Here is a 26929-nt window from a genome sequence, read left to right as displayed (position 1 = left end):
AAAGTAATTTCTACACCCAACTGGGGCTCGAACCTACAACCCTGAGGTCAAGAATCACACGCTGCATGGTCTGAGCCAGCCAAGAGCCTCTAGATTTTTTTTTTTTTTTTTTTGCGTGTGGATGTCCTGTTGGTCCAGCAGCATTTGTTGAAAAGACTATTCTTTCGTTTGCCATTGAATGCCTTTGCTCTTTTGTCAAAGATCAGCTGAGTATATTTGTATGGGTCTATTTCTGGCTCTCTATTCTCTTCCATCGATCTAATTGTCTCATTGCTCAGATGGGAATTTCATTGGAATTATTGGACGGTCCGTCTCAGCAGACAAAGGCAAAGCTGTTAGATGCTCAGCTAATTCATCGACTTGATTCACGCAAAAGATGTTGGACAGTTTCTACAGTTTTGCTTCATCGTTTGCTGTCGCTTGGGCCCAGATGACACGAAGTCTATCCGAAATGTTTATTCAGGCAAATGTGGTTCTGAACAGTATGAACGACACCCGGCGCAAAATCTCTCTTTTAGAAAACAATTTGAATGAAGTCATTCTTTTTTTTTTTTTTAATTTTTTTTTAACATTTATTTATTTTTGAGACAGAGAGAGACAGAGCATGAACGGGGGAGGGGCAGAGAGAGAGGGAGACACAGAATCGGAAGCAGGCTCCAGGCTCTGGGCCATCAGCCCAGAGCCTGACGCGGGGCTCGAACTCCCGGACCGCAAGATCGTGACCTGAGCCGAAGTCGGACGCTCAACCGACTGAGCCACCCAGGCACCCCTTGAATGAAGTCATTCTTAAAGGATTCTGAAACTTGTCATATTGTGAAAATAAAAATATTTAAAAGCAAGACACAAAAAGGATAATGAAACATCAGATGTAAAAACGCCTTAGTGGGGGGGCACCTGGCTGGCTCACTGGGCAGAGGTTGCAATGGGATGGGGGGCGGCGGGGGGTGGGTTCTGAATTCAAGCTGCACCTTGGGCATAGAGCTTACTTAAAAACAAAACAAAACAAAAAGTCAGGCACCTGGGTGGCTCAGTCAGAATGCCAGATCTAGATTTCAGCTCAGGTCATGACTGTAGGGTCATGGGATCGAGCCCCCACGTGGAGTCTGCTTAAGATTCTCTTTCTTCTGCCTGCACTTGCTGGTCTGACGGCCAAGGGTGGGCACAGGTCCTTGAAGGCCCACAGCTGCAGACCAGACAAAAAGAAACCTTGGGGCCCCTGGAGTGCGGGCTGACGGGGCGTTGGGTTGGCTTTTCGTGCATGGTCTTGAGGCTCCTCTGCTGTTCAAGGGAGCGCGATGATGTCAAAGTGGCCACCCGCACTGGTCAAACCAGGGCCAGTTACAGTGTTCAGATCTCTGCATACGTTTGAACCCAGAGCTGCAGATGAACTGTACTTTGAGGAGAGGCGTATTGTCTACACGACTGACCTGAGAGGTACCAGCTGGTGGAAAGTCACCTCCAAAGGCAGGACCGGATTAATCCCAGGCAACTGTGTGGCCAAGCGGGCAGAATCCATCGCACGAGGCTGCAAACAGAGACGATTTGCGCTGGTTGAGAGAGCGTTTGGACAACCGGGTCGGTGTTAATGACTCAGACAAAGCCAGAAGCACTACTCTATACCGGGCCTGCCACGGGGGCCACACAGATACATCGGGAATGCTGTTCATTCAGCCAAACATCGAACTGAACCAACAGAACAAGTTGGGAGACACAGCTTTGCAGGCCACAGCCTGGAGGGGTCATGCAGATATTGTCCAAGAACAGACTTCAGAAACGATGAGAAGGAGCTGGCCCTGGACCCGGCCACTAACACTGCCTTTGCCTCTGTGCCGAAAAAGACACGGGGAGCAGATGCTGAAGAGACTCATAAATATGGAGAACAAACTGAGGGTTACTGAGGGGTTGTGGGGGGGGGGGGATGGGCTAAATGGGTCAGGGGCACTAAGGAATCTACTCCTGAAACCATTGTTGCAATATATGCTAACTAATTTGGATGTAAATTTAAAAAAATAAAAATAAATAAAACAAGTTAAAATTAAAAAAAAAAAATGAACCAAAAGACAACAGAAAATCATCGGCTATTCTGAGAAAAATAGACATTTTAAGAAACTGCTAAAAAAAAAAAAAAAGATTCTCTCCCTCTCTCTCTGCCCTCTCCCCCCAACTCTCTCTCTATCTCTCTGTCTAAACAAACAAACAAATAAATAGTTTTGTAAAAAAAACTTTTAGTGAGGGCGCCTGGGTGGCTCAGTCAGCTAAGCGACTAACTTCGGCTCAAGTCATGATCTCATGTTTCATGAGTTCGAGCCCTGAGTCAGGCTCTGTGCTGACAGCTCAGAGCCTGGAGCCTGCTTCGGATTATGTGTGTCTCTCTCTCTGTCCCACCCCTCCTCATGCTCTGTCTCTCTCTGCTTCAAAAATAAACATTAAAAAAAAAAAAAAAAAACAAGTCTTAGTAAGAGTGAAGTTTAATTAGAAGAAATTTTACAAAATAAAAAAGAGGGATTAAGGAAAGTAATGAAATGTATTGATCACTTAGGACTTTCTTAAGCTTAAAATACTATTTAGAGTCAAAATGTTTTGTTTAGGATAAACATGTATTATTTATTTTTGTAAAAAAAAAAATTTATGTTTATTTACTTTTGAGAGAGACAGAGTGCAAGCTGGGGAGAGGCAGAGAGAGGGAAACACAGAATCCGAAGCAGGCTCCAAGCTCCGAGCTGTCAGCACAGAGCCCAATGCCTGGCTTGAACTCACAAACTGTGAGATCACGATCTGAGCCGAAGTTGGACGCTTAACCCCACTGAGCCACCCAGGTGCCCCTAAACATGTATTATTTAGTTAAAAATAATAACTAAACGAAAATGAATAAAGAAACATATTCATTTAAAAAATACACAACTTATAAGAGGCATAGTATGATTTACTGTGTTCGACACTATTGACCCCAAACTTAAAATTCTAGCTTCCTGAGGTAAATATTTCATGAGTTATTTATTTTTAGGAAGGAGCATTTCAGAGACAGCCTATAGATAAGGATTAGGTTTCAATTCCTCTTTCTCCTTACAATAGTCTCTTTTTTATGATGAACCATAAACACACAAAAGAAAAAAAGCCCCTTGATGGGTTCCTTTCCATGTTTTCTTTTGTAATAACAAGCTACGTTCGGTAAATTGCCAGTCAATCAAATGGTGGTTCTTTTATATCTTGCTGTGTTCTAAGTAATTTCCTAATTCACACCACAGAAATAAGAAGGAAAATCTTCAGTGAACTATTCTTAACTGTAGAGGATGAATAAAAGTGAAACCACCACAGTGTTATGTCCTGACTTGAATGAGGACTGAAAGTCCACAAATTAAACTCAGTTTTTAAATGTCCTTACGAATGGCTCAGCTAAACTTTTTAAGATTATTTATCTATTTTAAGTTGTATTTATTTAAGAAATCTCTACACCCAACGCGGGGCTCAAACTCACAACCCCCAGATCAAGAGTCCCCCACAACTCCGATGTGGCTCAGCTTTTTTTGTTTTTTTTTAAGTGTATATATTTATTTTGAGAGAGACAGAGACAGCGCGAGTGAGGGAAGGGTAGAGAGAACCCCAAGCAGGCTTCACACCCCCAACGCAGAGCCTGACGTGGGGCTTGAACCCATGAAACCGTGAGATCATGACCTGAGCCAAAATCAAGAGGCGAACACCTAACCAATTGAGCCACCCAGGCGCCCCTGGCTCAGCTTGTTGTAAGAATGCGTGGTGACAGTACCCACATGGCACTCCAATCATGAGCAGTAAGAAAGACTTTCAGACTGTTCTTTGGTCTATGCAGCCTGCCAGCAGAGAGGGCAGTGATTATTATGGTGTTGCATCCACAGAGATAAGCAGCAGGTGGGCAGGATTGTGGACACTTTTCCCTCAGGTGACAACACAAGCTTCTTACTTGTTGTCATCTCTGATGAGCATCTCTCCTCTGGACTCAAGATAGTACTGCCCTAGAGTACCATCCACGGATCACTAACAGGAAGCAGCACTTCTTGAATAAATGGCTGAGTCCATTCTTAGGTGAGGCAGGGAATGCGCGGAATGACCCTGGAACGTCCTGTTGCTCCAGAAAGTAAGAAAAGTTCCAAAGAATTATGGGACCATGACAGTGGAACCCAGGAACTAGCTGAAAGACGCTCCCACCGGTCAAATAGACTTCAGTGTGAGCATCACAATAAATGAAGAATTTAGAAGAATTCGTGAATTGTTAATAAGTAAAGGGAGGGTGGAGGGCAAGGTCCTCTTACCGTAGAATGCCAACTGATTCATGAGGAAATGATATAGTTAGGAAATCAGCATGTGGCAACCATCACAGTGGTAGCTGGCCGAGGAACCAGCAATGGATGCTATCATGGGATGTGAGAGTGTACTGGAAACAGCATGCCGACTCAGTCAACATTTTCCCACCAATTCTTCATTAATCACAAAGGGGAAAAAGGTGCCTTTGCAGTGGGGACACCCAGCAGACACCGCCTTAACCAAGTGATCCGAGTTAATATCATGAAAAATGGGACAAACTGACATCACCTGTCTCCTGATGCAACGTGCTGAGTATTCCTGACAGTGATGCATCAGCCCGACTGATCATTCTGCAGAGCAAAGGGTCTGTATTCTTGGAGGTGGTCAGTTTCACAGAAGTTCGACAAAGGCTGAGAAACTGTTCTAGATTAGAGACATAACAACGAATTACATACAATGCATGAGCCTAGATCTTAATCTTGAAAAAAAAAAAAAGAACTCTATGCAGTATAAAGGTCAATATTGGATAATAAAAATTAGATATGAACTGAATATTATGTATTAAGATTAAATTTCCTGAATTTAGTAATTGAATTCTAGCTGTGTAAGAGAATGTTCTAGTTCTTAGGAAACACACGCTGGGCAAAGCAGCATGATGTCTAGAACTTACTTTCAAATGGTTCAGAAAAAAGAAAGAATAATAGGTATACGTGGTGAATATGGGACTTTGTGGTAATATTCTTGCAACTTTCCTATTGGTTTAACTTAAAAAAAAAAAGGCTTAATTGAAAATTAAGTTGGGATACATCGTCTACTTTGGTGATGGTTGAGTAAGATCCTGCCAGAGCAACTTTACACAGGAAAGAAAAAAAAAGAGAAACTCTGGATTTAACACACACACACACACACACACACACACACACAGCTAAATTAAGCCCCTAGGGAGTGGACTGTAAATACCAAACAAAAGTAAAAGGATATTTTTAAAGGCTGAAAAAAAAAAAAGTGTGTCAACTCAAAATTCTATATCCAGCAAAAACGTCTTTCAAGAATAAAGGTAAAATAGACATTCTTAGATAAAAGATAAGAGAATTCACAGATTTGCACACGATAATTGCTAAAGAAAGTCCTACAGACTGCAGGGAAATAATATCAGGTGGAAACTTAGATCCTTAGGAGTAAAAGACCATCAGTGGGTAAGTGTGAAGGTCTGTTATTTTCTTCTTAATTTCATTATATGAGTCACTCTTTTTAAAATCTTTTTTAATTTTTAAAAAAATTGTTCATGTTTTTATTTATTTTTGAAGGAGAGAGACAGAGCATGAGTGGGGGAGGAGCAGAGAGAGAGGGAGACATAGAATTTGAAGCAGGCTCCAGGCTCTAAGCTGTCAGCACAGAGCCCAATGCAGGGCTCGCACTCACGAACTGTGAGATCATGACCTGAGCCAAAGTCGGACGCTTAACTGACTGAGCCACCCAGGCGCCCCTAAAAAAATTTTTTTAATGTTTATTTTTTTTTTGAGAGAGACAGAGTGTGAGTGGGGGAAGGGCAGAGAGAGCCTGACATGGGGCTTGAATTCACGAACTATGAGATCATGACCTGAGCTGAAGTGGGAGGCTAAACTGACTGAGCCACCCAGGTGCCCCTATATGTGTGACTCTTTAAAGTAAAAGCAACGACATTGTCTTGTGGGGTCAATAAGATGTATCTAGGAATCCATCTAGCACTATAATATATCGGAGAGGGGATAGATGGGTTTATATGTTACAAGTTTTCTACATTTAGTATGGAACAGTACTGGGTAAATGTAAGAATGAATAATGTAATTCCTAGAACACACACACACACACACACACACACACACACACACACACAATGGAAAGAAGTATAGTTAAAAAGCCAGTAGAAAACTTAAAAAAAAAAATCTTTAAATAGAAAGAAAAAGAGGCAGGAAAGGAAGAACAGAGAACAAAAAATAGAGGGAACAAACAGAAACAAAATATTAGGACTAGAAGGGAACTGCCTCACCTGATAAGTCACCTACAAAAACTCTACAACTAACATCGTACTCAATGGTGAAAGACGAGAGACTTTCCTTCTAGAAAATCAGGAACAAGGCAAAGATGTCCACTTTCAGCTTTCTGATTCAACCCAGGACTAGAGGTCCTAGCTGGTGTAGTGAGACACAAAATAAAGGGCATACAGATTGGAGACAATCAAATAAAATTGTCTTTGTTTACATAGGCAAGCAATTATGTGCATAGAAAAATCCCAAGGAAACTACAAAAACAGAAATGAAAACTGGTAAGTAAATTTAAGAAGGTTGAAGTTCGCTGTATACAAATCAACAGTGTCTATACAGTAGCAACGAACAATTGGAAAAATTGTCAGCCGACAGACATGTAAGGACACGGTCACAGTTCTGAGTCTGTACAACGCGTAGCTAGAGTCACTCACTGGAATAGTTATATTATTTATTTAAAAAGATTTTTTTTTATTTTGGGGCACCTGGGTGGCTCAGTCGGTTGAGCATCCGACTCTTGATTTTGGCTCAGGTCATGATCTCACATTTGTTTCAAATAAACACTTTAAAAAAAAAGATTTTTATTTTTATTTTTAACTAATCTACACCCAAGGTGGGGCTCAAACTCATGACCCCAAGATCAAGAGTTGCATGTTCTACCAACTGAGCCAGCCAGATGCTCCATATTATTATTTAAAAATTTTTAATGTTTTATTTATTTTTGAGAGAGAGAGACAGAGCACGAGTCTCGGGGAGGGACAGAGAGAGAGGGAGACACAGAATCCGAAGCACGCTCCAGGCTCTGAGCTGTCAGCACAGAATCTGATGTGGGGCTTGAACCTACAAACTGTGAGATCATGACCTGAGCTAAAGTGGGACGCTTAATCGACTGAGCCACCCAGGTTGCCCCCCCTTTAAAAAATTTTATTCAATAATTAACTCATATACCCCTTTAAATGACGAATCACTAAATTTTATTCCTGAAATCGTTATTACAATATATGTTTTGTAACTTGTATTTAAATGAGAAAAATAAGTCATATACCCCATAAGGAGCAAGTTGGGGAGGGGCAGAGAGAGAGGGAGAGCGAGAATTTTAAGCAGATTTCACACTCATCAAGGAACCCAATGCGGGGTTCAGTCCTACAACCCTGGGATCATGACCTGACTGGAAATCAAGAGTCCGCGGCCCAGGCACCCCAGTTGTCTGATTCTTAATGTTGCAAACGACAATCTGCAACAACCTGTAAACACAGGTTGAACAAAATGTTGGGGCTGTATCCATGGAAATTACTTAGGGATTGTAAGTGAAATGAAAGGCAACTCCAAATAAAGCAAACGGTTATGTATGTTTAGTGCATGTAGTAAGTGCCTGAATTTGAAATAAAGAGGTAGTGAAAGAATTTTTCTTTTTTTCTCTGAAAGAATTTCTTTTATCAAAGAAACAGGTTGAGTGAGGACACTCCCTGGGTGTCCTATGAGGAGGGAAGTTGGCTGCTACCCCCAGAACCCTCATGTGGTCCCTGTCCCCCCATCGGAGGCCTTCTCCCACCCCAGAGGGCGCTCGCCCTGCTGCTGTGAGGTCCCGCTGCTCCCTCTGGTGGGCAACATTCTCCATGCCTGCTTGGAGAATATTCACATACCAGAATCTTCGAGGTGAGCAGGGCCTGGGATACCGTCAGGTCCTACTCCCTCATTTGTATGCAAAGTTTAAACTGGCTTCTAACAAAAAATCCCTCTTTACTGTATAAAACTTCGAGTATTTTAAATTTAGAGAAACAATATCACTTACTCCAGGACCCAGACACAAACATTTTAACATTAGAGCCTGTTCCCTTTGATTGTTTCTTTTCCTTATTTTCATCCATTCATGAAATGCTATCCTGGCTTTTTTTTACATTAACACTATACAATGAGAATTTCCCCAAATCATTGCAATTCTTTTGTAAGCATCCTTTCTAATGGGTGCGTGGCCTTAGACATGCCTAATGACAGTACAGCTGCCCAGTCCGGATACAAATGAGGAGACACAAATCATATTTATGGCAAAATCATGGTGATGGTGGCACAAGATGATGAATACGCTGAAAACATTGAATTGTATGATTTATTAAAAATGTTTTATTTATTTTTGAGAGAAAGACAGCATGAACAGGTGAGGGGCAGAGAGAGGGGAAGACACAGAATCCAAAGACAGGCTCTGGGCTCCAGGCTGGCAGCACAGAGCCTGACATGGGGCTCGAGCTCACGAACCGTGAGATCATGACCTGAGCCAAAGTCGGACGCTTAACCGACTGAGCCACCCAGGGGCCCCTGAATTGTCTACTTTAAATGGATGAGTTGTTACAGTATGTGAATTAGATATCTCAGTAACACTTTTAAAAAACTTATCAGGAGGGGGAGTAAGCAGCTGCATAGAAATACGGGGGTTCATAAGCATATTACCTCTACCTTTGTGTACGCTTCGAATTTTCTAAAAGAAAAAGTTGGATGCAATATTTCCAAGATTTCTCAGAGGTGCTTACCCAAATGCTCTCTGGCCTCCCCCAGTTCATGGACTCAGAGACGGCTCTCTGTCCGCTAGACAGGATGGGGCAGGGCTGTTGCACACACCTCCCCAGCCACTTCAGGCCCCTTTCGCCATCTTTCTACTCCGTTGACCTCTGTGCCCCACTCGAGGCCTGCTCCGCTAACCCCTGCCGCTGCCTGGCCTCTGGGCCAACCTCGGGCCTCTACCAGGCTGTGTCCCCCGCCCTGCCCCCACCTCCCTCACCGTACTTCCTGGCTGTGTCCTGCCAGCCATCTTCCAGAAACCTCAGCCTAAGAGCTAAGAAGTTCTGACTCTAAGCGAGGCCGCGTTCCTTCCTACATGGCTCCTGAGGCCCAAGCAAATCAAGGGCTATATGCATCTGGGCACTTGTGTGGGGTCCCTGGGAGGTAGGCCAACCGTTCAAAAGCTCTGGAGAGACTCCGGAACAATTTACAAAAGTTAGGAAATGGGTCCAACAGGTTAGGCGGTTCTGCCCGACGTCTCACACCAGTGTGGCCCCTGACTCAGCCCAAATCCAGAGCTTCTGGGGCTTTGGGCATGGAAGATGAAGGGTGGCCCGGGGGAGAGAAGATTGGAGGAGGCACCACCGAAGGCACAAGCAGGGCTGGCGAGGAGGAAGGGCGACTCGTGACGCACGGTGGGAGCGCAAGCGCTGCCGCAGGGACTTGGCGACCAGGTGGATGTAAGTAAGGGTTAAGGAGATTTCCAGGTTGGGGGCCAGGTGAAAGGTGTTTCCTTAGTCGGGATGGAAGATAAAGGAGGAGCAAGTGCTGGCGGGCTTGTTGAAATGGAAGGTCTCTGAATGCCGCTGGAGGGGTGAGGGCGCCTGGCTGGAAGCTGAGGTCCAGAGCTGAGGTGGGACGGTACACGGGGCGTCTACATCCGGGGCTCACAGGTGTCCCTCGGGGATGGGGTGACCACATGGCCCAGTCCTGGTTTGCACTCTGTCCTAGAGTCTGGTTTATGCCTCTCGTTCCAGTTAGTTAGCACCTCTTTCACTCTCAAAAGTGTCCTCGTTCGGGTGACAAATTATATGGCCGTCCTACTCAAGAGAGGGCCTGCGAGGAGGGAAAGAAAAGTGACTAAGCCAGGCTCCTTTCCCTCACTTCCTTCTTTTGGCCTCCTCATCCTCCCGCCTTCATCCCCTCCTTAGACACTCGTATTTCCCCCTTTCTCTACCTCCTCCTTCCCTTCTGCCCTGTCTCTCTCTCCCACTTCCCCAGGAAAGAACTCACCCCCACCCCCACAGACCACCCCAAGTCACAACTCTGGTGGCTGAAGGAAGAGCGAGCCGGGGGACCCCCTGCCCAGGCTGCGCAGTGGACAGCGGGCCTGGGGCGAGGCGGCCTGGGCGGGACAGGGAGCGGGGCCAGCGGGGTTGTGGGGTTAGCCCTGGCTGGAGGCCTGCTTCCTAGTCCTAGTCCGGCTTTCCTGTTTTGTTGTCTCGGAGCGAAGCATCCTGCCCTTGGAGTCTCCCGTTCTGACCTCCGCAAAATATGGAGATTGAACAAGTGACCGGACGTGAATCTTCGCAAGGAGAAGTTGTGTTCATCTTATTTGATGCCAATTTTTATGGTGGTCGGGTCACACGATGTGGGAGGTTAGTCACCCTGAAGAGATGGTTTGTGTTGAATGTGTGTGGGGGTGGGGTGGGGGGGGCTCCCTGGGTGCAGAGGCTGAGAACTAGGGTCCATGGGGCCCTTTAAGGACCAACCTAGGGCCCACGGCCCCTCGGGAGCCCTGCACCAGCCCCTGGTCACCTGCAGAAGGCGGGCAGACACATTGAGGGCCAAGGGGGTCCTCTGGTAGGGTGGCCCTGCTGAAGTCACCGCAGCTTCTGAGAAGGGGCTTCCCATGAGGAACTCCGGAGCTGGAACCACGAGGGGTTGGGAGGAGGAGGTGAGGACAGCAGAAAAGGAAGCAGGACTTCAGGGCCTGAGAGCGGGGACGAGGGGTTCGGTATCTGCCTGAGAGAGAGGACTCCCAACAGTCACCTGCCCGGAGCTGTCCGCTCCTGGGCAGAGCGGGAGCAGCTTACACCGCATGTGTGTGTTCTGGAGCTCTCTGGCCCCCAGGACTTGGGAAAAGCGGTAAGAAGGCAGGGGGAACCTGGCAAGTGCTCTTTAGTTGGGGTTCAGGGGGGTGAGTACCGGGAAGGCAGTAGGTTTTGAAGCCAAACCAGAATTCAAGGCCGAGCTGCCACTTGACCTCTCTGAGCCTCAGTTTGCTCATCAGCAAAATGGGGTTCGTGAGGCGGCCTCGCAGGCTGTTTGAAGCCGGCGGTGATAAATGCCCTGGAGACCACGACCGCAGCTGCCGAAGATCAGGAGCTTCAGGGGCCGGGGCAGGGCCGGGGCAGGGCCGGGGCAGGGCCGGGGCAGGGCCGGGGCAGGGCCGGGGCAGGGCCGGCGGCGACTCCAGGAGGCCACCGCACGAGGGGCTGAGGAGAGGCGCCGCTGCCGGCGGGGAAAAGGGGTCCAGATCCACCCGCCGGGGTGCAGGAGGCTGACCCCCGCCGCGCCCCCGCCCCGGAGGTGCCGCCGCGCGTCTTCCTTTTCCCTCCAGGCGCGCGCCCGGGGTTCTCCGAGCCGGGCTGTCACCTGGACGCCCGGGCAGAGGGGCGGGCGCGCGGGGTCGGGCGGGGAGGCGGGACTTGGCGGCGGGCGCGGGCCGGGGGGTGGGGCGAGGGCCGGGGGGCGGGGGCCGGCGCCCCGCGGGGAGGCCGGCCACGTGACGCCTGCAGCCCCGGCCGGGCCACCAGGCGGGGAGCGCCGCGGCGGCCCCAGGAGGTGGCGGCGGGGCGCGGGAGCCCGGGCCGCGCGGGACTGGCCGTCGGGGCCCCGGGACGGTGGCCCCGGGGGCGCCCATGCCATGGAGAAGCTGGCGGCCGGGCTGGCCGGCCTGCGCTGGAGCATGGGCGCCTTCCCGCTCGACCTCATCGTCAGCCGCTGCCGCCTGCCCACGCTCGCCTGCCTCGGGCCAGGTACTGGGGTGCGGGAAGGGGGGCTGGGGGTCCGCGGGGAAATCGGGGGCTCTCTGGGCAGGTGCTAAGGGGGCCGTGACGATGTGGCCCCTGCCCTCCCGCTCCCGGCTTCGGCCTCGCGCGGCTCCCGGCACGCCTTCCCTGGAGACCCAGGGCCCACGAGCCGAGGGTCCGCCGCCTCCTGGGCCCTGCTCACGGGCACCGGACAGAGATCTGGGACAGGGACTGAGACCAGGCCGGGACAGAGTTTTCCCGGCCAGCTAGAAGCCGGAGCGCGGCGGAGGCCCCGCGGCCGCCCCGTCGGTGCATCCCTTTCCCTGCAGCCCTCAGACCCCCCGCCTGGGCCGCGCCCCCCTCCGTCCCTTTGTCTCTCGCTTCTCACCTCGATCCTCCCGCATCCCCTGGGCCTCGGACTGCGTCTTCCTACCGCCGCCACCACCCCCCAGCCCCGATCGGCCCCTGTTGGCACCCTTCTTGCGCTCTCCTTTCGCATCCCGGGGAGCAGTCTGCGGCCCCCGGCGGGCAGGTCACCTCGGGGAGAGGCCCGAATGATCGGGCCCTCCCGCGGGCCGTGCCCCCAAGTCCCGGCCCTCCCTCATGTTTTGCCCCACTTCCCAGGGGCCCAGGCTGCTCTGCCGATGGGACTGTGCGTGGGGGCCCGAGAGGGGACGCCTGGAGGCCGCACGGAGCGAGGGGACCGTTTGGAGGAAGGGGGGGGGCGACTGCTTGGCTGGAGGAGGGGCGGGAGCCGGGGCTGGCAGCCAGGCCGGGGGTTTTGTGTGCGAGAAGAATAGGGGTTTGGCCCGCGTTGGCACACTCGCTTCCCTGAATGCTAATGGGGCCCGCGGCCACAGGCTCCTCTCCCCTCCATGGGGCCCGCAGCCCCTCCTCCGACCCGCGGCGGGGTGGAACGGGCACCGTGAGCGGCAGCGTGTCCCTCGACCGACCGGGCTGCGTGTCAGTTTCCGAGCCCGGGGCCGTCGGGCAGGAGAGCTCAGCAGCCCAACCTCTTGCTCTCCAGATCGTTAGCGAGTGATCCCGAGGCTGTCCGCGTCAGCATCAAGGCTGTCCCCTTCTGCGTGTGAATGGGATAAGCTGGCCCTAGGTTCTGCCTGGCCACTTCCCACACGTCCTCTTTGGCATCTCCCTTTCCTGGGGGTCCTTTCTGAGCTCCCCAGTCCCAGCAGGCCTCCTCTGGGCTCCCGTGGCGCCTCGGCACCCCTGACTTGAATCTGTACACGCGTTTTTATAGTTTATTGCCTTCACACTGGGCTCCAGGCTCCTTGAAGGAGGATATCCCGCTTAACAAAGATTCTGGACTTACCGGAGGGATGAGTGAATGGACAACTGGTGTGGTGGCCCAGCTGTCTGCCTGTCTGTGACCTGTCTGTGGTGGCTATGGCTGTGGTCACTGTGAGTGCGAATACGTGAACAAAAATGTGTCTTTAGTCTTAAAGGCCCTACAGCCTATGCATTTGGGAGAGGCCCCTGTAGTTGCAGCCATGGGACTGAGTTGTGTCAGTGGGGTGACAAGCTCCTGTCACTAGGCCCAGGGGCTGTGCTGGCTCAACTGTTGGGGGCCATGAACCATAGCCTTTGGTGTGTGCCTTGTGTGGTTGTGAAGGGTTGCAGAGTAGGAGGGCTTCCTCTGCCCCAGGACATGAGGGGTTGAGGAGGAAAGCTCTGACCCCCTCCAATGCAGTGGGAGCCCGCCCCACTCAAAGGGCCTGAGCACATCCTCCCCACACCCTTCATGGAGCCCTCAGTCATCAGGATAATCAGGATAAACCACTTCCCATTTGCTTGGGTGGCAGCAATTTAGTAAGTTGTGTCTGAGAGGGCTGGGAAGGAGGCGTCCCCCCACCTTCCCCCTGCCCACCAGCTGCATCCAGGAGACCAGGCCCCCTGGAAGCTGGGCCAGCCCCTCCTGCTCTCCTGGAAACCGTTGCTGGGGTTGGAGCCTTCTGGGCCCAGGCCCCTCCCAACACCTCTGCCCTAGTGCAGCTTCCCCCAGAACTAGGTTCCCCCTTCAAGCTCCCCCCCACCTCATCACTGTGTTTCGAAGACAGGGGGGTGAAGGGCTGACAAGGGGAGAGCCAAGAAACAGCTTCTCTGAGAGGGGCTAGGGGTTATCGGAGACTTTGTCCCCTCTCCTTTGAGGTCCCCTGCATGTAGGAGACCCTTGTGGCAGTGGGTGAAGAGGGGCCGCCCAGGAGAGAGCCAGGAATCTCTGGGGGCCCCTCAAGCAGGGATCCACAACGGATAGCCCGTCTCAGCCCTGTCTGTGCCCCCGACAAGGCCCTCCTCGCCTGGCTTAGGCACTGACTTGGGGGCTGAGAATTCTGCTGGTGGTCCTGAGGCCCAGCTCTAGTGTCTGCTCAGGGAAGACCTCACCTAGTTTGCTGCTCCCGTCTGGGAGTACCCAGACACCCTCCACTCAGCACCTCCAACGTGGCCTGTTTTCTGCGTTCACCTCTCTTCCCACCTCCCCATGGGCCCAAGTGCTCTGGGAGGGCGGGGCTGGCTCATCTGCCAGAACCCCGGCTCGCAGCACAGGGCCTGGGACAGCAGGCCGTCCAGGCGAGTGGTGAATGAAGGACTGTGGCCGGGGTGGTTGCTGGGGCCCTGTCAGGAGCCAGAGCCCTGGGAGACCAGGCGTGACTCACAGCCCTGAGGCCACAGCTGGCAGCGCGCCTGTCCCCTGAGCGGTGTTGACCTGGACAGGGATCGTGGGCAGCCGTCCCCAGTCGGGGTCTTGGTGAAGACGTTAGCCTCCCTCGTCCCTCCTAATGTTCACTTTACCTTTCCTTCCTCTTCCCAGGGGAGTATGCTGAGGGTGTCAGTGAGAGAGACATCCTGCTCATTCACTCCTGCCGCCAGTGGACAACGGTGACAGCCCATACCCTGGAGGAGGGCCACTACGTCATCGGACCCAAGATTGACATCCCCCTGCAGTACCCAGGTGTGCCCAGCCAGGGACAGATGACACAGAGCCACTGGGGGATGCAGGCAGGAGGGTAGGGGGTAGGCCTTGGGGGAAACTGTTAGTGACCACCCTTTGCCTGGAGCCACAGGGATGAACGAGGACATGGCTGGCCGGGTGGCGGTTAGGGCCCTGTGGTTTTCATACCGTTTCGGCGGGAGTCCTGGGTTTCTGGTTGCAAAATTTTGATTCACATTTTATTTCGTTTAGCTTTTTAAACGTTTATTTTTTGAGAGAGGGTGAGCGCGAGTGGGGGAAGGGCAGAAAGAGAGGGAGACGCAGAATCCGAAGGAGGCTCCAGGCTCTGAGCTGTCAGCACAGAGCCCGATGTGGGGCTCGAACTCCTAGACTGCGAGATCATGACCTGAGCCAGAGTCAGACACTCAATGGACTGAGCCCCCCAGGCGCCCCATTCACATTTTATTTTAAACTGATGATCTAAAAATTAACCCCACTCTCACACTGCTGCAAATCAAACCTTAACCCTAACTAGAGACCTTGGGTGTGTACTGTGAGCTGCCTCATTGAGGCTTTTTTTTGTCCAGACCCTCGAAGAGAATGTCTCGTGCGGGGATCTTCTCAGTGTTTGGTGTGCAACCAAAATTCTTCAGAAACAAAGGGATGCTCAGGCTGATTTTAGAACTGCACTCGTCCACTCTAATCCTGATTTTTCCCAATTTTTGTGTTAAACTCCTTGTTTTCACTGACTGGCTTTATCAGCGAATGTGAAAATTTTACACTTAGATGATGCTAATGAACTCGTACTTTTATCTGTTATGTGTATGATGTTGATATCTTACGTACGATTTTGTTTGAAGAGAGGATTCTGCTGCTGGAAAGCACAGCCCTTGTATTTTACACGTGACAGAACAGAGGCTTTAAGAGGGAGGTGATTTGCCCAGGGTCACACAGCTAGGAAGCAGCGGAGCAAGGGCTAGAACCCAGGTGACCGGACTCCTGGGCTGATGCTTGCTTGCACCACACCAGCCACGCAGGGCTGTTGTCACCTGGGTGGGAAGGGTGGGAATCAGGTGGCCCTCTCCAGAGATGCCCCTATGTGCCCCAAAGATCCCAAAGCTCCTTCGTGTTAAACACACGCCGCCCTCCAGATGCTGAGCTGAGTGTTTCGTCATAACATGCTCACGGCAGCCGTGTGAGAAAGTCTTATTAGCTCCATCTAACTCACAAAGTGAGGCTCCGAGAGCTCTGGTAGCTCGCCCAGTTCTGTGTTTGTGACTGCTAGTCCCCTTCCCCTGCCCTAGTAGAAGTTGGGAACTCCTGAGCTGGAGCTGGGAAGGCTCCCATTCCTTTCCTCCCAGGTATTGGGGTCCCCAGCCCTTCTTGGGTCTCCTCTGAGCCAGGGGGACAGGACTAAGGCTTCTGCTCTTTACAAACAACGCTGTGAAGTTGGTACCCCCATAGCTCCCACACCCCATTTAAAAGATGAGGAAACACTCTGGTGTCTTTCTGACTCGGGGTTAGGCCCTGAGCCTGGAGCCCTTGAAAGGCCTGCTTAGCAGCTAGAAACTTCCCAGCCTGGCTATCTGGTATTGGTCCAGGAAGGGGCCCCAGATCTTCTTGGGATGAAAAAAACAAAAGATTGGAAAAAGCCCTCGCTGACAGAAGTGTGACTTTACTGTCCCATTTCAGTTGTGTTATTAAACATCGGGGAAACCAAGGCACAGAGCCTCCTAGGGAAGAGTGAGTGAGTGCAGGAGGCCTGGGGCCCTTTCCCTTATGCAATCTTCTGGTGCCCCTGTGTGCATGTGGACGGTGTGGTCATGGGGCGACGGCTGGCCTGCAGGGGAGTCGCATCCCTAGCTGCATCTTTCCGGTGGGTGGCTCGGTGGCCCTAGTGGGGGAGGGGAGGGACGGGGTTATAGCCTGGAAGCGGAGCGCGCAGCCCGACGCTAGTTCCTCCTAATGAATTAATAATAACGTGGGCGGGGGCAGTGGCGAGACCCGGGAGCCTCAGGGAAGGCGGGGGAGGGGAGTGCAGTGCAGCGCCCGTGGATTCGGGGGACCTGGCTGCCCGGAGAAGGCCCCCACCGCCCCGCACAAGGGGCTAGGTGGCTCAGGTCAGCGTTGGCCGGCATTCTGGGAGCTAAGCCGTGTGCTTCCATTTCACAGATGGGAAAACTGAAGCCCGGAGAGATTAAATAATTCGCCCAAGGTCGCGCGGCTGGTTGGTGCCAGAGATGGGATTCAACTAGGTCTGTCCGACCCCAAGCCTGTACATTTACTCGCCATTCTTTAGGGAACGGCGCGGCCGGGGTCGGGTGCTAAGAGGAGGGGGAGACTGCTCTGGCTGGAAGGGACGCCAGGGAGCGCGAATGTGACGTAGGAGGGAAAGGGCAGGGAGCAGGGGCAGGCTGGGGTGGGGCAGGTCCCTGGGGTGCGGGGGCGCTTGGGGTCTCACTACGGGGGAGGCAGGAGAGGAAGCTGCCGGGGGGAGCGAAGGCTTCCAGGGGCTGGCGCATCGCTCCCGGGAGGTCTCCCTTCCTTCCTCCCGCGGTAATGACCGGTGCTGGGCCCGCGCTGCGGCGGAGGGGGTGGTGCTGGCTACCATGGTTACATCGATCCGCCGGCCACATCCTCTCCCGGCTGCAGCCCTGACTTGGCTCCAGCTCTCCCCACAGGGGGCAGCGGGCAGCTCTCCCCGCTTGGCTGCTTGTGGTGGGGGGCTTGTGTGTGTGGGGGGGGAGGCTGCGGGAGGGAGGGGTGGCACCCGCAGTGGGATGGTAGCCGCTGTGCGGCCCCTGCTGCCCGACCCCCCCCACCCCAGACCCCCGTTCCTTGCCAGGCGCCTCCCCAGTTTCTCGCCGCTGCCCCGGAGGGCTGTGGCACATTTTCTTACAAGGGTCTCCTCTTTCTCCTGGGCACTTTCCCTTCCCTTTCTCAGCTTCACTTCTTTCCCGCTTCTAGGTGCTGACGGGCCCTTGGTTCTTCATTCTCAGCACGTTGGGGGCAGGGGGGGTGTCCTCAGTCTGGGATTCTGGCTGGGTCTGGGGGGCTCCAGGACCCACATACTGTATACAACGCGGTGTTTGTGTTCATGCCAGGAGGACGCTGACCTTTTTTTCTGGGAGGAGAGTTCCCAAAGGGTTGAGATCCGCCCTAGCTGAAGACCCACCTGCGGGTTCAGTCTGTACCTCCCACCCGGAGTCCTTAAGCCCTGCCCGCGCTTGCTCACCCCCTAGGAGCACCCCCTGGGGGGCCTCACTTGGCCTCCAAAGGACTGGCTCCTGCCCCACATGTTACTTCCAGGTTCCCAGTTTTGACTAGCAGCTCTGCCTGCTCCGTGTCGCGTTGGTTTTTCTGTTTTTTTTTTTTGGTAGTGCCAGGTTTTTATTTAAATTCCAGTCAGGTAACATACAGCGCAATATTAGTTTCAGGAGTAGAATGTAGTTGAGCGCCCGGTGCTCAACACAAGTGCCTTCCTTAATACCCATCCCCCATCGAGCCCATCCCCTCCCCCCCACCCCCCAGCCTCCCCCAGTAACCTTCAGTTTGTTCTCTGTAGTTAAGGGTCTGTTTTGCCAGCTCCATTTCTGACCCGGCTGGTGGCCTGCGTCCTTTCCTCCCCCTACCTGCACCTAATCCGCTGCCCCAGTCTGCCTCTTGGTCTGCTTGATTTTGCCATTTCCCCAGTGGCTGTCCCGGCTCTCCTGCAGAATGACCTCTCTGCTTTCTTTATGGAGCTCAACTTGGAGCTTGGCATTTTCTTGCTCAGAACACTGTGACGGCTTTCATTTCTTTTTTGGGCTGTGAGATGACCGTTTATTGAGATATTTTCCTTTGTAGTTCTTAGCCAGCTGGGTAGTCCACTGCATCACGTCATACAGGCTGTCCTGAAGGGGGCAGCCTTCAGCATTGCAGCCTACAGACTAGGCAGTCCCCAAGATCTCTTTAATGGTTCTAGAGCATTCTCTAGCTAAAGATGCATGCTGCTTTTGTTGGGCAACGTTGACACTTTCGTCAAAAGTGAGACTTCCACCGTGCGTGGTGTTTTTCTGCTTCTCTCTGTGTCCTGGCGGGTCCTTGAGGGCTTTGATCAGAGCGTAGGCGAAAGAAGGTCCCACTTCAGTGTGGGCCTGTTTGTTCTGAGTGGTCAGTTTCGCTGTCGTCCTCAGACCTTTCTGATCACCACTTGCCTTGGCGATGTCCTCACTAACCTTTTTGGGACGCGTACCCAGGGGGCCAGTCTTGGGGGCTCTGCAGACATGGCAGTGACTACCCCACCAGGGCACCTTCCGTACGTGACTTCGATCTTTTGGGCGTCGGACTTAGGTGGCCTGGCGGAGGTGGCTGGTGTCAGGTGAATCCGGATTCAGGACGATGGGAGAAAGTGGCACCTTGGCTTCCTCTGAGCTGAAAGCCAAAAGCTCATTTCTTACTGAGCAAAGTCTTTCTGCCTTAACCTGGCATTTAGAGCCTTTCATAACCTGGTTACTGCTTCACATGCCGTTGGCACTTTCCTCAAGTCCTGGGCATAGGCACTCACCATTTCGGGTAGGCAATCTGCTCTCGTAACTCCTGTTTTTAAAAAAAATTTTTAAGTTTATTTATTTATTTAGAGAGAGAGAGATAGAGCAGAGGAGGGGCAGAGAGAGAGGGAGAGAGAATCCCAAGCAGGCTCCACACCACCAGCACGGAGCCCGACGTGGGGCTCGAACTCACGAACCGCAAGATCATGACCTGAGCCTTACCCGACTGAGCCGCCCCGGTGACCCTGTCTTGTCCGTGCTATTTCTTCCATGTGGACTGTCTGTTCTATAAAACTTTTTTTTTTAATGTTTATTTTTTTATTTGGAGAGAGAGAGAGAGAGCACAAGCAGAAGAGGGGCAAGAGAGAGGGAGAGAGAGAATCCTAAGCAGGCTCCACAGTGTGGAACCTGGTGTGGGGCCCGATCTCACCACTATGAGATCATGACTTGAGCCAAAGTCAAGAGACGGTCGCCTAACTGACTGAGCCACCTAGGCGCCCCTGTAAAACTCTTTTCATTCTTAAGATCCCCTCGGACCGTCAGGCGGGTCTTTGGCTCTTCAGTCACGAGTCTGTTGTAGCAGCTGTCCCATCCTGCCATCATTGGGTGCTTTGTGTCGCACCAACTCTATCTGGGTCATCTAGGCTGTACCCTCTGTCTCAGGGCACATAAAGGGTGTATGTGACCGGTGAGGTGAGACAGTTTATACAAGGGGGTCAGCTTCATGGATTATCCTCGTTCTTTTAAAGTCTGTGCCTGCTGGGGGCATCTGCCGGGCCAGCTTAAAACAGCCCCCGACCGCAGGTTAGGAAGGCCTCGTCGGAGGGAGGGAGGGAGGGAGGGAGGGAGGCGGTTTTGTCGGGCTCAGGTCAGAGGCCTCTGGGATGTTGCACCAGGGGCTGAATGTTGGACCAGGGCAGGGTCTGGGAACAGAGCTGGAGTCTGAGCAGCCCTCCTGGGGTCTCCAAGGCCCGGGGCTGAGCCCCTGGTCTGCCAGGTGCATCGGTAGGGATCGGCAACCCGAGGTACGTGCGTTGGATGCCAGATCCACACAGGACCCCAGATCGTCTGCTCCATTGCCCTCCGACGAGGACCCCGAGAGGGGAAGGTCACAGCAAGTCAGTGGGGCTGGGACGAAGCCAGGAGCCAGCATCTCCAGTGCGACACTGATGGTTGGAGGCCAGTTTTGTCTGCAAGCATTTGGCTGCCAATGTGCATTCGGATTTCTCTGGGCAGGCAGCTGCGGACCTCCTCACCTACCCACAAGCTCTCCATGGGGTTCTGGTTGCTAGGTCTGTGCTCACCTGCCCCCCTTGAGCCAGCTGCCTGGCCCCTTCCACCTCAGGCTGTGCAAACCTGCCTTTCTGCAGTCTCGGTTCCAGAGGGGCTGGCTGACGCGAGGGGAGCAAGAAGGGGGGACCGGCGGGCAGGCCTGCCCTAGCAGCCTGTGTTCGTCCTTCGTAGGGAAGTTCAAGCTCCTGGAGCAGGCCCGGGACGTGCGGGAGCCGGTGAGGTACTTCAGCAGCGTGGAAGAGGTGGCCAGCGTCTTCCCTGACCGCATCTTTGTGATGGAAGCTATCACCTTCAGTGTCAAGGTCAGTCCTTGCCACACCAGGCCTGGTGTCCCCACGCTGGTTGGAGGGTTGTCCTTAGGGTCCAGGAGGCAGAAGGTGTCACAGTGCCCCTTGAGGGCCTTGGGCCATGTCGGAAGAGGCAGGTGTATGACCCACTGGCCTGCAGAACTTCCTGGAATAGGTGGTGAAGTGTGTGCGGAGGGTCCTGCCCTGACTTGGAGATCCTCAGGGCAGCCCGTCCCTTCGGTAGGAAGAGTGGTCGTTGGGGGCACACAGTCCCGGCAGACCCCCACTGGTGTACGGATGGCTCGTTTCTGTTTACAAACCCTTATCCACCAGTTCATTCCTCTTCACAGTAGCCTTGAGTGGATGGAGTATTGTTACTGCCCAGATCGTATAGGCAATGATAATAAAAGTTGCCATTTACTGGATATTTTAAAAGTATGGCACACCAACATGTTGCAGTTCTTCCAAGTAAGAGTTAACACACGAGGCAACTCAGGCCCCAGAAGTAGCTCATTTAAGGTTGCACTGCTGCTACGTGGCCTCTCCGGGAGGGAAGGTGGGTCTCCTGATCCTGCAGTCCGGTGCTCTTGATCCGGTCTCAGCCTGGGAAAGGCTCCCGGGTCGGGGAGCGCGGGGGTGTGCGCGCGCCTCAAAGGAGAGCTTTGCCTGGGCCACCGGCTAAAGCCCCACCCGGTCTCTGGGATCCGCAGGTGGTGTCGGGTGAGTTCAGCGAGGACAGCGAGGTGTACAACTTCACGCTGCATGCGGGCGACGAGCTCACGCTCATGGGCCAGGCGGAGATCCTGTGTGCCAAGACCACCAAGGAGCGCTCGCGCTTCACCACGCTGCTGCGCAAGCTGGGCCGGGCCGGGGCGCTGGCCGGGGTGGGAGGCGGCGGCCCCGGGGGTGCGGGGGCCGCGGGCGGCGGCGGCGGCGGCGCCAGGCCCGTCAAGGGCAAGATGCCCTGCCTCATCTGCATGAACCACCGCACCAACGAGAGCCTGAGCCTGCCCTTCCAGTGCCAGGGCCGCTTCAGCACGCGCAGCCCGCTGGAGCTGCAGATGCAGGAGGGCGAGCACACGGTGCGCGCCATCATCGAGCGCGTGCGGCTCCCCGTGAACGTGCTGGTGCCCAGCCGGCCGCCGCGCAACCCCTACGACCTGCACCCGGTGCGGGAGGGCCACTGCTACAAGCTGGTCAGCATCATCTCCAAGACCGTGGTGCTGGGGCTGGCGCTGCGCCGCGAGGGCCCGGCGCCGCTGCACTTCCTGCTGCTCACCGACACGCCGCGCTTCGCGCTGCCGCAGGGCCTGCTGGCCGGGGACCCGCGCGTGGAGCGCCTGGTGCGCGACAGCGCCTCCTACTGCCGCGAGCGCTTCGACCCCGACGAGTACTCCACCGCCGTGCGGGAGGCGCCCGCCGAGCTGGCCGACGACTGCGCCAGCCCGCGCCGCGCGCGCCTCTGCCTGCCCGCGCCCCCGCGCGCCCCGGCGCCCGCCCGCGCCCCCGGCCCGCCCGGCGACGGCGAGCAGGAGTACGTGAGCCCCGACTGGGCCGGCCCGCCAGAGCCCGGCGCGCCGCCCGCCGAGATCCCCTACGAGGAGCTGTGGACGCACCAGGCGGCCGAGGGCCTCGCCGAGGGCCGGACGCGGCCGCCCCCCGGGCCCGACCTCATCTCCTTCGGGGCCGCCGGGCCGCCCCGCCTGGAGCCGGAGGCGCCGCCGCCTCCCGTCCCTCCCAAGTCCGAGGCGGTGAGTGGCCGGGGGTGGGAGGCAGGGAGGGGGGCTGGGGGTCTCTGCTCCAGGGAGGTGGCCGGCCAGAAGCAAGTTCTCCTGCGCCCCAGCCTCGTAGCTCCGCCTCCAGCCCCTGGAGCGTGTGACAGAAGGTGTCCCAGGGGTGGGGGAAGGAGAGAAGGACAAGGAGAAGGACGCTGGAGCGTTTGTGGTATACCAGGGCCGGTGTGGATACCAGGGACGTAGATATGTATGGTATGTAGGTAAGCAGGGACGGTGGCACTGGGAGTTCTGGAGACAAAGATGCTCGTAGGTCTCTAGCTTGAGAGAGTTTGGGGATGCGCTCAGAAGGCTCCACAGAACAGGAGTCCTTTAAGTTGTCCGGGGAAAAGAAGGTCCCGTGGTGGAATAAGTTTAGAAAATGTAGTGGATGATTCCTAACCCACCGCCTCCTCACTTAAGAACCACAGAACGCTGGTTCATTAAAGGCTCTGAGAAGTCCTGCACTAAGGAACCCTCTCTGTGCCTACTGCAGAATTTTGCAACCGCACTGGTCCACGGCAGTGGACTGCAGCCGTTAACGTCCCAGGGAGTCCACTTGGAGTATTTGACCTATAAGGAAGGGATCTTGATGACCGATGGCCCTTTCTTCTCCTTGTCACACCATTTTCTTCCTCTCCTTTTCCTTGAGGAGGGACTAGGTTTACTTATCTGTTTTGGATCTCCTCATATATACATATTCTTACATTCACGATGGCTTTCCAAGGCCACAGGAGATGGTGTGTATGTCATGGGCTCTCGTGGAGTGAAACAGGCTGGAGAGACTTAGAGGGCCAGGGTGGGTGAATGGCAGAGGTGAGTAAGGCGGAGATAGCCTCTTGGCAAAGTGGGGCAGTGTCCATCCCAGACACCCTCCTCGCCCCGCTGCTTGGGAAGGGCGAGGCAAGGGGTGTCCGCCGCCTGGGGACAGGACGCGGAGTCACGGCCCTCTGCCTGCAGGTGAAGGAGGAGTGCCGCCTGCTCAACGCCCCACCTGTGCCTCCCCGGGGTGGCAATGGCAGCGGCCGGCCCTCGGGCAGCCCCCCGGTGCCCCCTCGCTTCCCCAAGCTGCAGCCCATCCACTCCCCCAGCTCCAGCCTCTCCTACTACTCCTCTGGCCTCCAGGATGGGTGAGCCCCCTCCTTCTCTCGGTGCTGGGTCCTCCGGAAGAGGCCTGGGGAGGGGAGCCGGTGCTGAGGAAGAATCCAGGCCTGGGGGTTCGGAGGGCGTCCGTTCCTGAGCAGTACCTGAGCTTGAGGGCGCTGGGGGCTGGGGCCACGCCTCGCTTTCCACCTTCAGTTTGTTCCTTTCCTAACTGGTGTTGGTTGGGTGGGGACACGGCCCGGGTTCCCTCCAGACTGGGATCTGCCACGGGATGGAGTGCTCCTTGCCGTATGAAAATTTTACGTGATTCAGCGTAGTCTCATTTTCCCGGGGGCGGGAGAGGCTGGAAGGAAGACTGGGGCAGTCCCGGGCGGGGGGAGAGGGGGAGGGGGGTGCCTCAGGCCTTGGGGGCCGGGGCGCGAGCCTGCGTTGCTGAGATCAGCGTGGCAGTCTCTGCCCTGGCAGAGCGGCCTGTCGCATTTCCGCGCGTATCTGTGTCTCTGCCCGCAGGGCAGCCTCCCGCAGCGGCAGCGGCTCACCGTCACCGGATGCCTACTCCCTTTACTGCTACCCGTGCACCTGGGGAGACTGCAAGGCCGGTGAGGCCTCCGGCCGCCCACCCCCGGGACCCCTGCCCTCCACCACGCAGCCCAGCCAGGCCGCGCGGGCCCTCGCAGAGCCCCCGAGCAGTCGGGCTGCCTCCGTCTTGGGGGCTGACACCCCCGTCAAGGCGTACCACGGCTGCCCGCCTCTGTTCAAGCCCTCTCACCCACAGAAACGCTTTGCTCCTTTCGGAGCTCTCAACCCCTTTTCGGGGCCTGCCTACCCCTCGGGCCCTTCCGTGGCCGCCTCTCCTGGGCCCACGACCACCTCGGGCCCCCTGGCTACCTCCAGCCCTGCCTTTTCTCCAGGCCCAGGCTCACCAGGCCAGGCCTACTCAGCTGCTCCCCCCTCCTGTCCCACCTCCTCCTCCTCTTCTTCCGAGTGGCCGGAACCAGCCCTGGAACCCTTTGAGCTGGGCCAGGGCGGTTCCCCGGAGCCCGAGCTGCTGCGCTGTCAGGAGCCCAGAGCTGTGGGGGCACCTGGGCCCGGACCTGGCCTCTCGCCACTCGGACCCCCCAAGGCCTTTGAACCAGAAGGTCTGGTGCTGCGGCAGGTCCCCACCCCACTGTCACCGGTGGCCCTGCAGGGGCCTGAGGCGGGCGGAGCTCGGCTCCTTCTCGCCCAAGGGCGCCTGGAGGGGCCTCCTGCCAGTCCCCGGGAGGGGGTCGCAGGCTGGGGAGGCCGGGATGCCTCCTCCTGGCAGCCCCCCGCTGACCTGTCTGCACTCTCCCTGGAAGAAGTCTCTCGAAGTCTGCGTTTCATCGGGCTCTCAGAGGACGTGGTGAGCTTCTTTGCCAGAGAACGCATTGACGGCAGCATCTTCGTGCAGCTCAGCGAGGACATCCTGGCCGATGACTTCCACCTCACCAAGCTGCAGGTCAAGAAGATCATGCAGTTCATCAAAGGCTGGCGGCCCAAGATCTGATGTTCCTGGCTCGTAGCTGCGCAACTGGAAGCTGGCACGGAGGCCCCGGGGCTGCAGGGGGACAGCCTGCGGGACCCAGGAGCCGGTCCCGCCTGCGAGGAGAATCTATGCCAAGACTGAGGCGGCCAGGCAGCCCCTCAGAGTGAATCCAGACACACTTGGAAGTGGAGGACTCTGGGGTCAGACCCCTACACGGGGACATCTGGCCTTTGTGCAGAGTATGTGGGGAGGAGGCTGGAGGCACCGGGGCACACCTGGGCCTGGGGCCACACTGCTGTGATTCCCGTGGAGGAAGGGCATCAAAAGCTGGCCTTCGTGGTGACCTAACATCTTCCCGTGTCCTTGTGCAGAACTTCACAGGCCTCTTGCACTTCTCAAGCTTGTAGGTTGAGGTTAGAGACCAGGGAAGAAGATGGTCCGTAACTTAAGCACAAATTCCCCAAGTGCCCTCTCCCCTCTGCCCTGTGGGCTTTTGGCCTAAGCTGCCCCAGAGTCTGGGTGCCGTTTCTGTATCTCTGGGACGCCCTTCCTTCCCCCTTCTGTGAATCAGGGCCCTGGCCCCGAGCACTGGGGTAGCGAGTACAAGCCTGTGCCACCGTGCCTCGGGGGCTCCAGCTCTCGGGGCCGGTTTGCGGGTGAAGACCCTCGATGAGAACGGCCCTGCTGTTGACGTGCTCTAGTCGGGGAGCCGGGTGGTCCCCTGACGTCTCCGGTGCCCAGGCTTCCGCCTTCCATCTTGCCAGGCTGGGTCCGGTCTGCGAAGTTTCTCACTCCGCCGAGGAGCAGGTAGATTTAGGTCAGCCGCTCCTGGATTCTGGAGGCGAGTGGCCTTCAGTCTCTCCCACTTCCCCTCTGCTCCCACTTCGCTTGATTCTGGCCAGCACACGGTGCCCTCCTCTTGCTCTCTGTAGCTGGCACAGGTGGGGTGGGTGGGGAGAAAGCACGGTGGTTTGGGGAAACCTGCTCGTTCCCCGTTCCTGGAGCCCAGGCCTCCTGCACTTGCTCATGTGCCTCACAGCAGGCCCTCGTCCCCCAGATCTCGGGCACGACGACCTGCTTGGCACCTGGAGGCTGGCCATGGTGTACGAGCACCCATTACTCCCCAGCCCCCGGGCTCTCCGTCTCCTCACCCAGGACCACACTAACTCTCGTGCCGCTGGCCTCAGGCCCCGGGTTACAGGCCTCTTCTGCCTTACCTAGCCTTCCTAGATATTTATTTCCTGTTTTTCTCTTAAGAGTAGTGAAGCCATGCTCAGGCCCTGAGCTGATGCCTCCGCTCCAGGGCAAGGGGAGTCGGGAAGCAGGACACACAAACTGATGCTGAAGCATTTGGTTTCCTTGTCGATCCCTTAGTGAATCCTCCGGGACTAGTGAAATAAATGCTAGAGCACTGGACAGTGCAGGTGGAATGCTGGGTGTCGGCGGCTCTCTTCTTCCGGACCACGGGGACCGACAGGTACAATGTGTAGGCCTCCAGGCAGAAGGCTCTGGAATGGGTGTGCCCGTGGCCCACTGCTGGGTTCTCTTCTGAAAACCCCTCATCAGCCCCTACCCTACAGGAACCCTCTAGCTCCCTCAAAGGTTTCAACATCATTCCTACTTTCCATTGCTGCTGAGTGGAAAACTCCAGCTCGCCAGC

At 55.1% G+C, this 26929-nt stretch overlaps 1 protein-coding gene and 1 pseudogene across 1 annotated transcript; both read left to right on the top strand.

The window, feature by feature from the left end:
• Positions 1-1056: 1056 nt before the first annotated feature.
• Positions 1057-1898, top strand: LOC124503584 (osteoclast-stimulating factor 1-like; annotated as a pseudogene).
• Positions 1899-11724: 9826 nt separating this feature from the next.
• On the top strand, positions 11725-25297 carry GAREM2 (GRB2 associated regulator of MAPK1 subtype 2). Its single transcript, XM_047069901.1, has 6 exons — positions 11725-11836; positions 14658-14798; positions 20771-20901; positions 21597-22637; positions 23619-23788; positions 24273-25297. Exons 1-6 carry the CDS (start codon positions 11725-11727, stop codon positions 25288-25290), a joined length of 2613 nt encoding a protein of 870 aa, XP_046925857.1. The 3' UTR covers positions 25291-25297.
• The last annotated feature ends 1632 nt before the right edge of the window (positions 25298-26929 follow it).

The sequence above is a fragment of the Lynx rufus genome, unplaced genomic scaffold (assembly GCF_022079265.1).
Source record: "Lynx rufus isolate CCGP_SWC_20201006 ecotype Redwood Valley unplaced genomic scaffold, mLynRuf1.p SCAF_8, whole genome shotgun sequence".
NCBI classification, from domain to species: domain Eukaryota; kingdom Metazoa; phylum Chordata; class Mammalia; order Carnivora; family Felidae; genus Lynx; species Lynx rufus.
The sequence above is the reverse complement of the archived record's forward strand: the minus strand, read 5'-3'. Positions and strand labels throughout refer to the sequence as shown.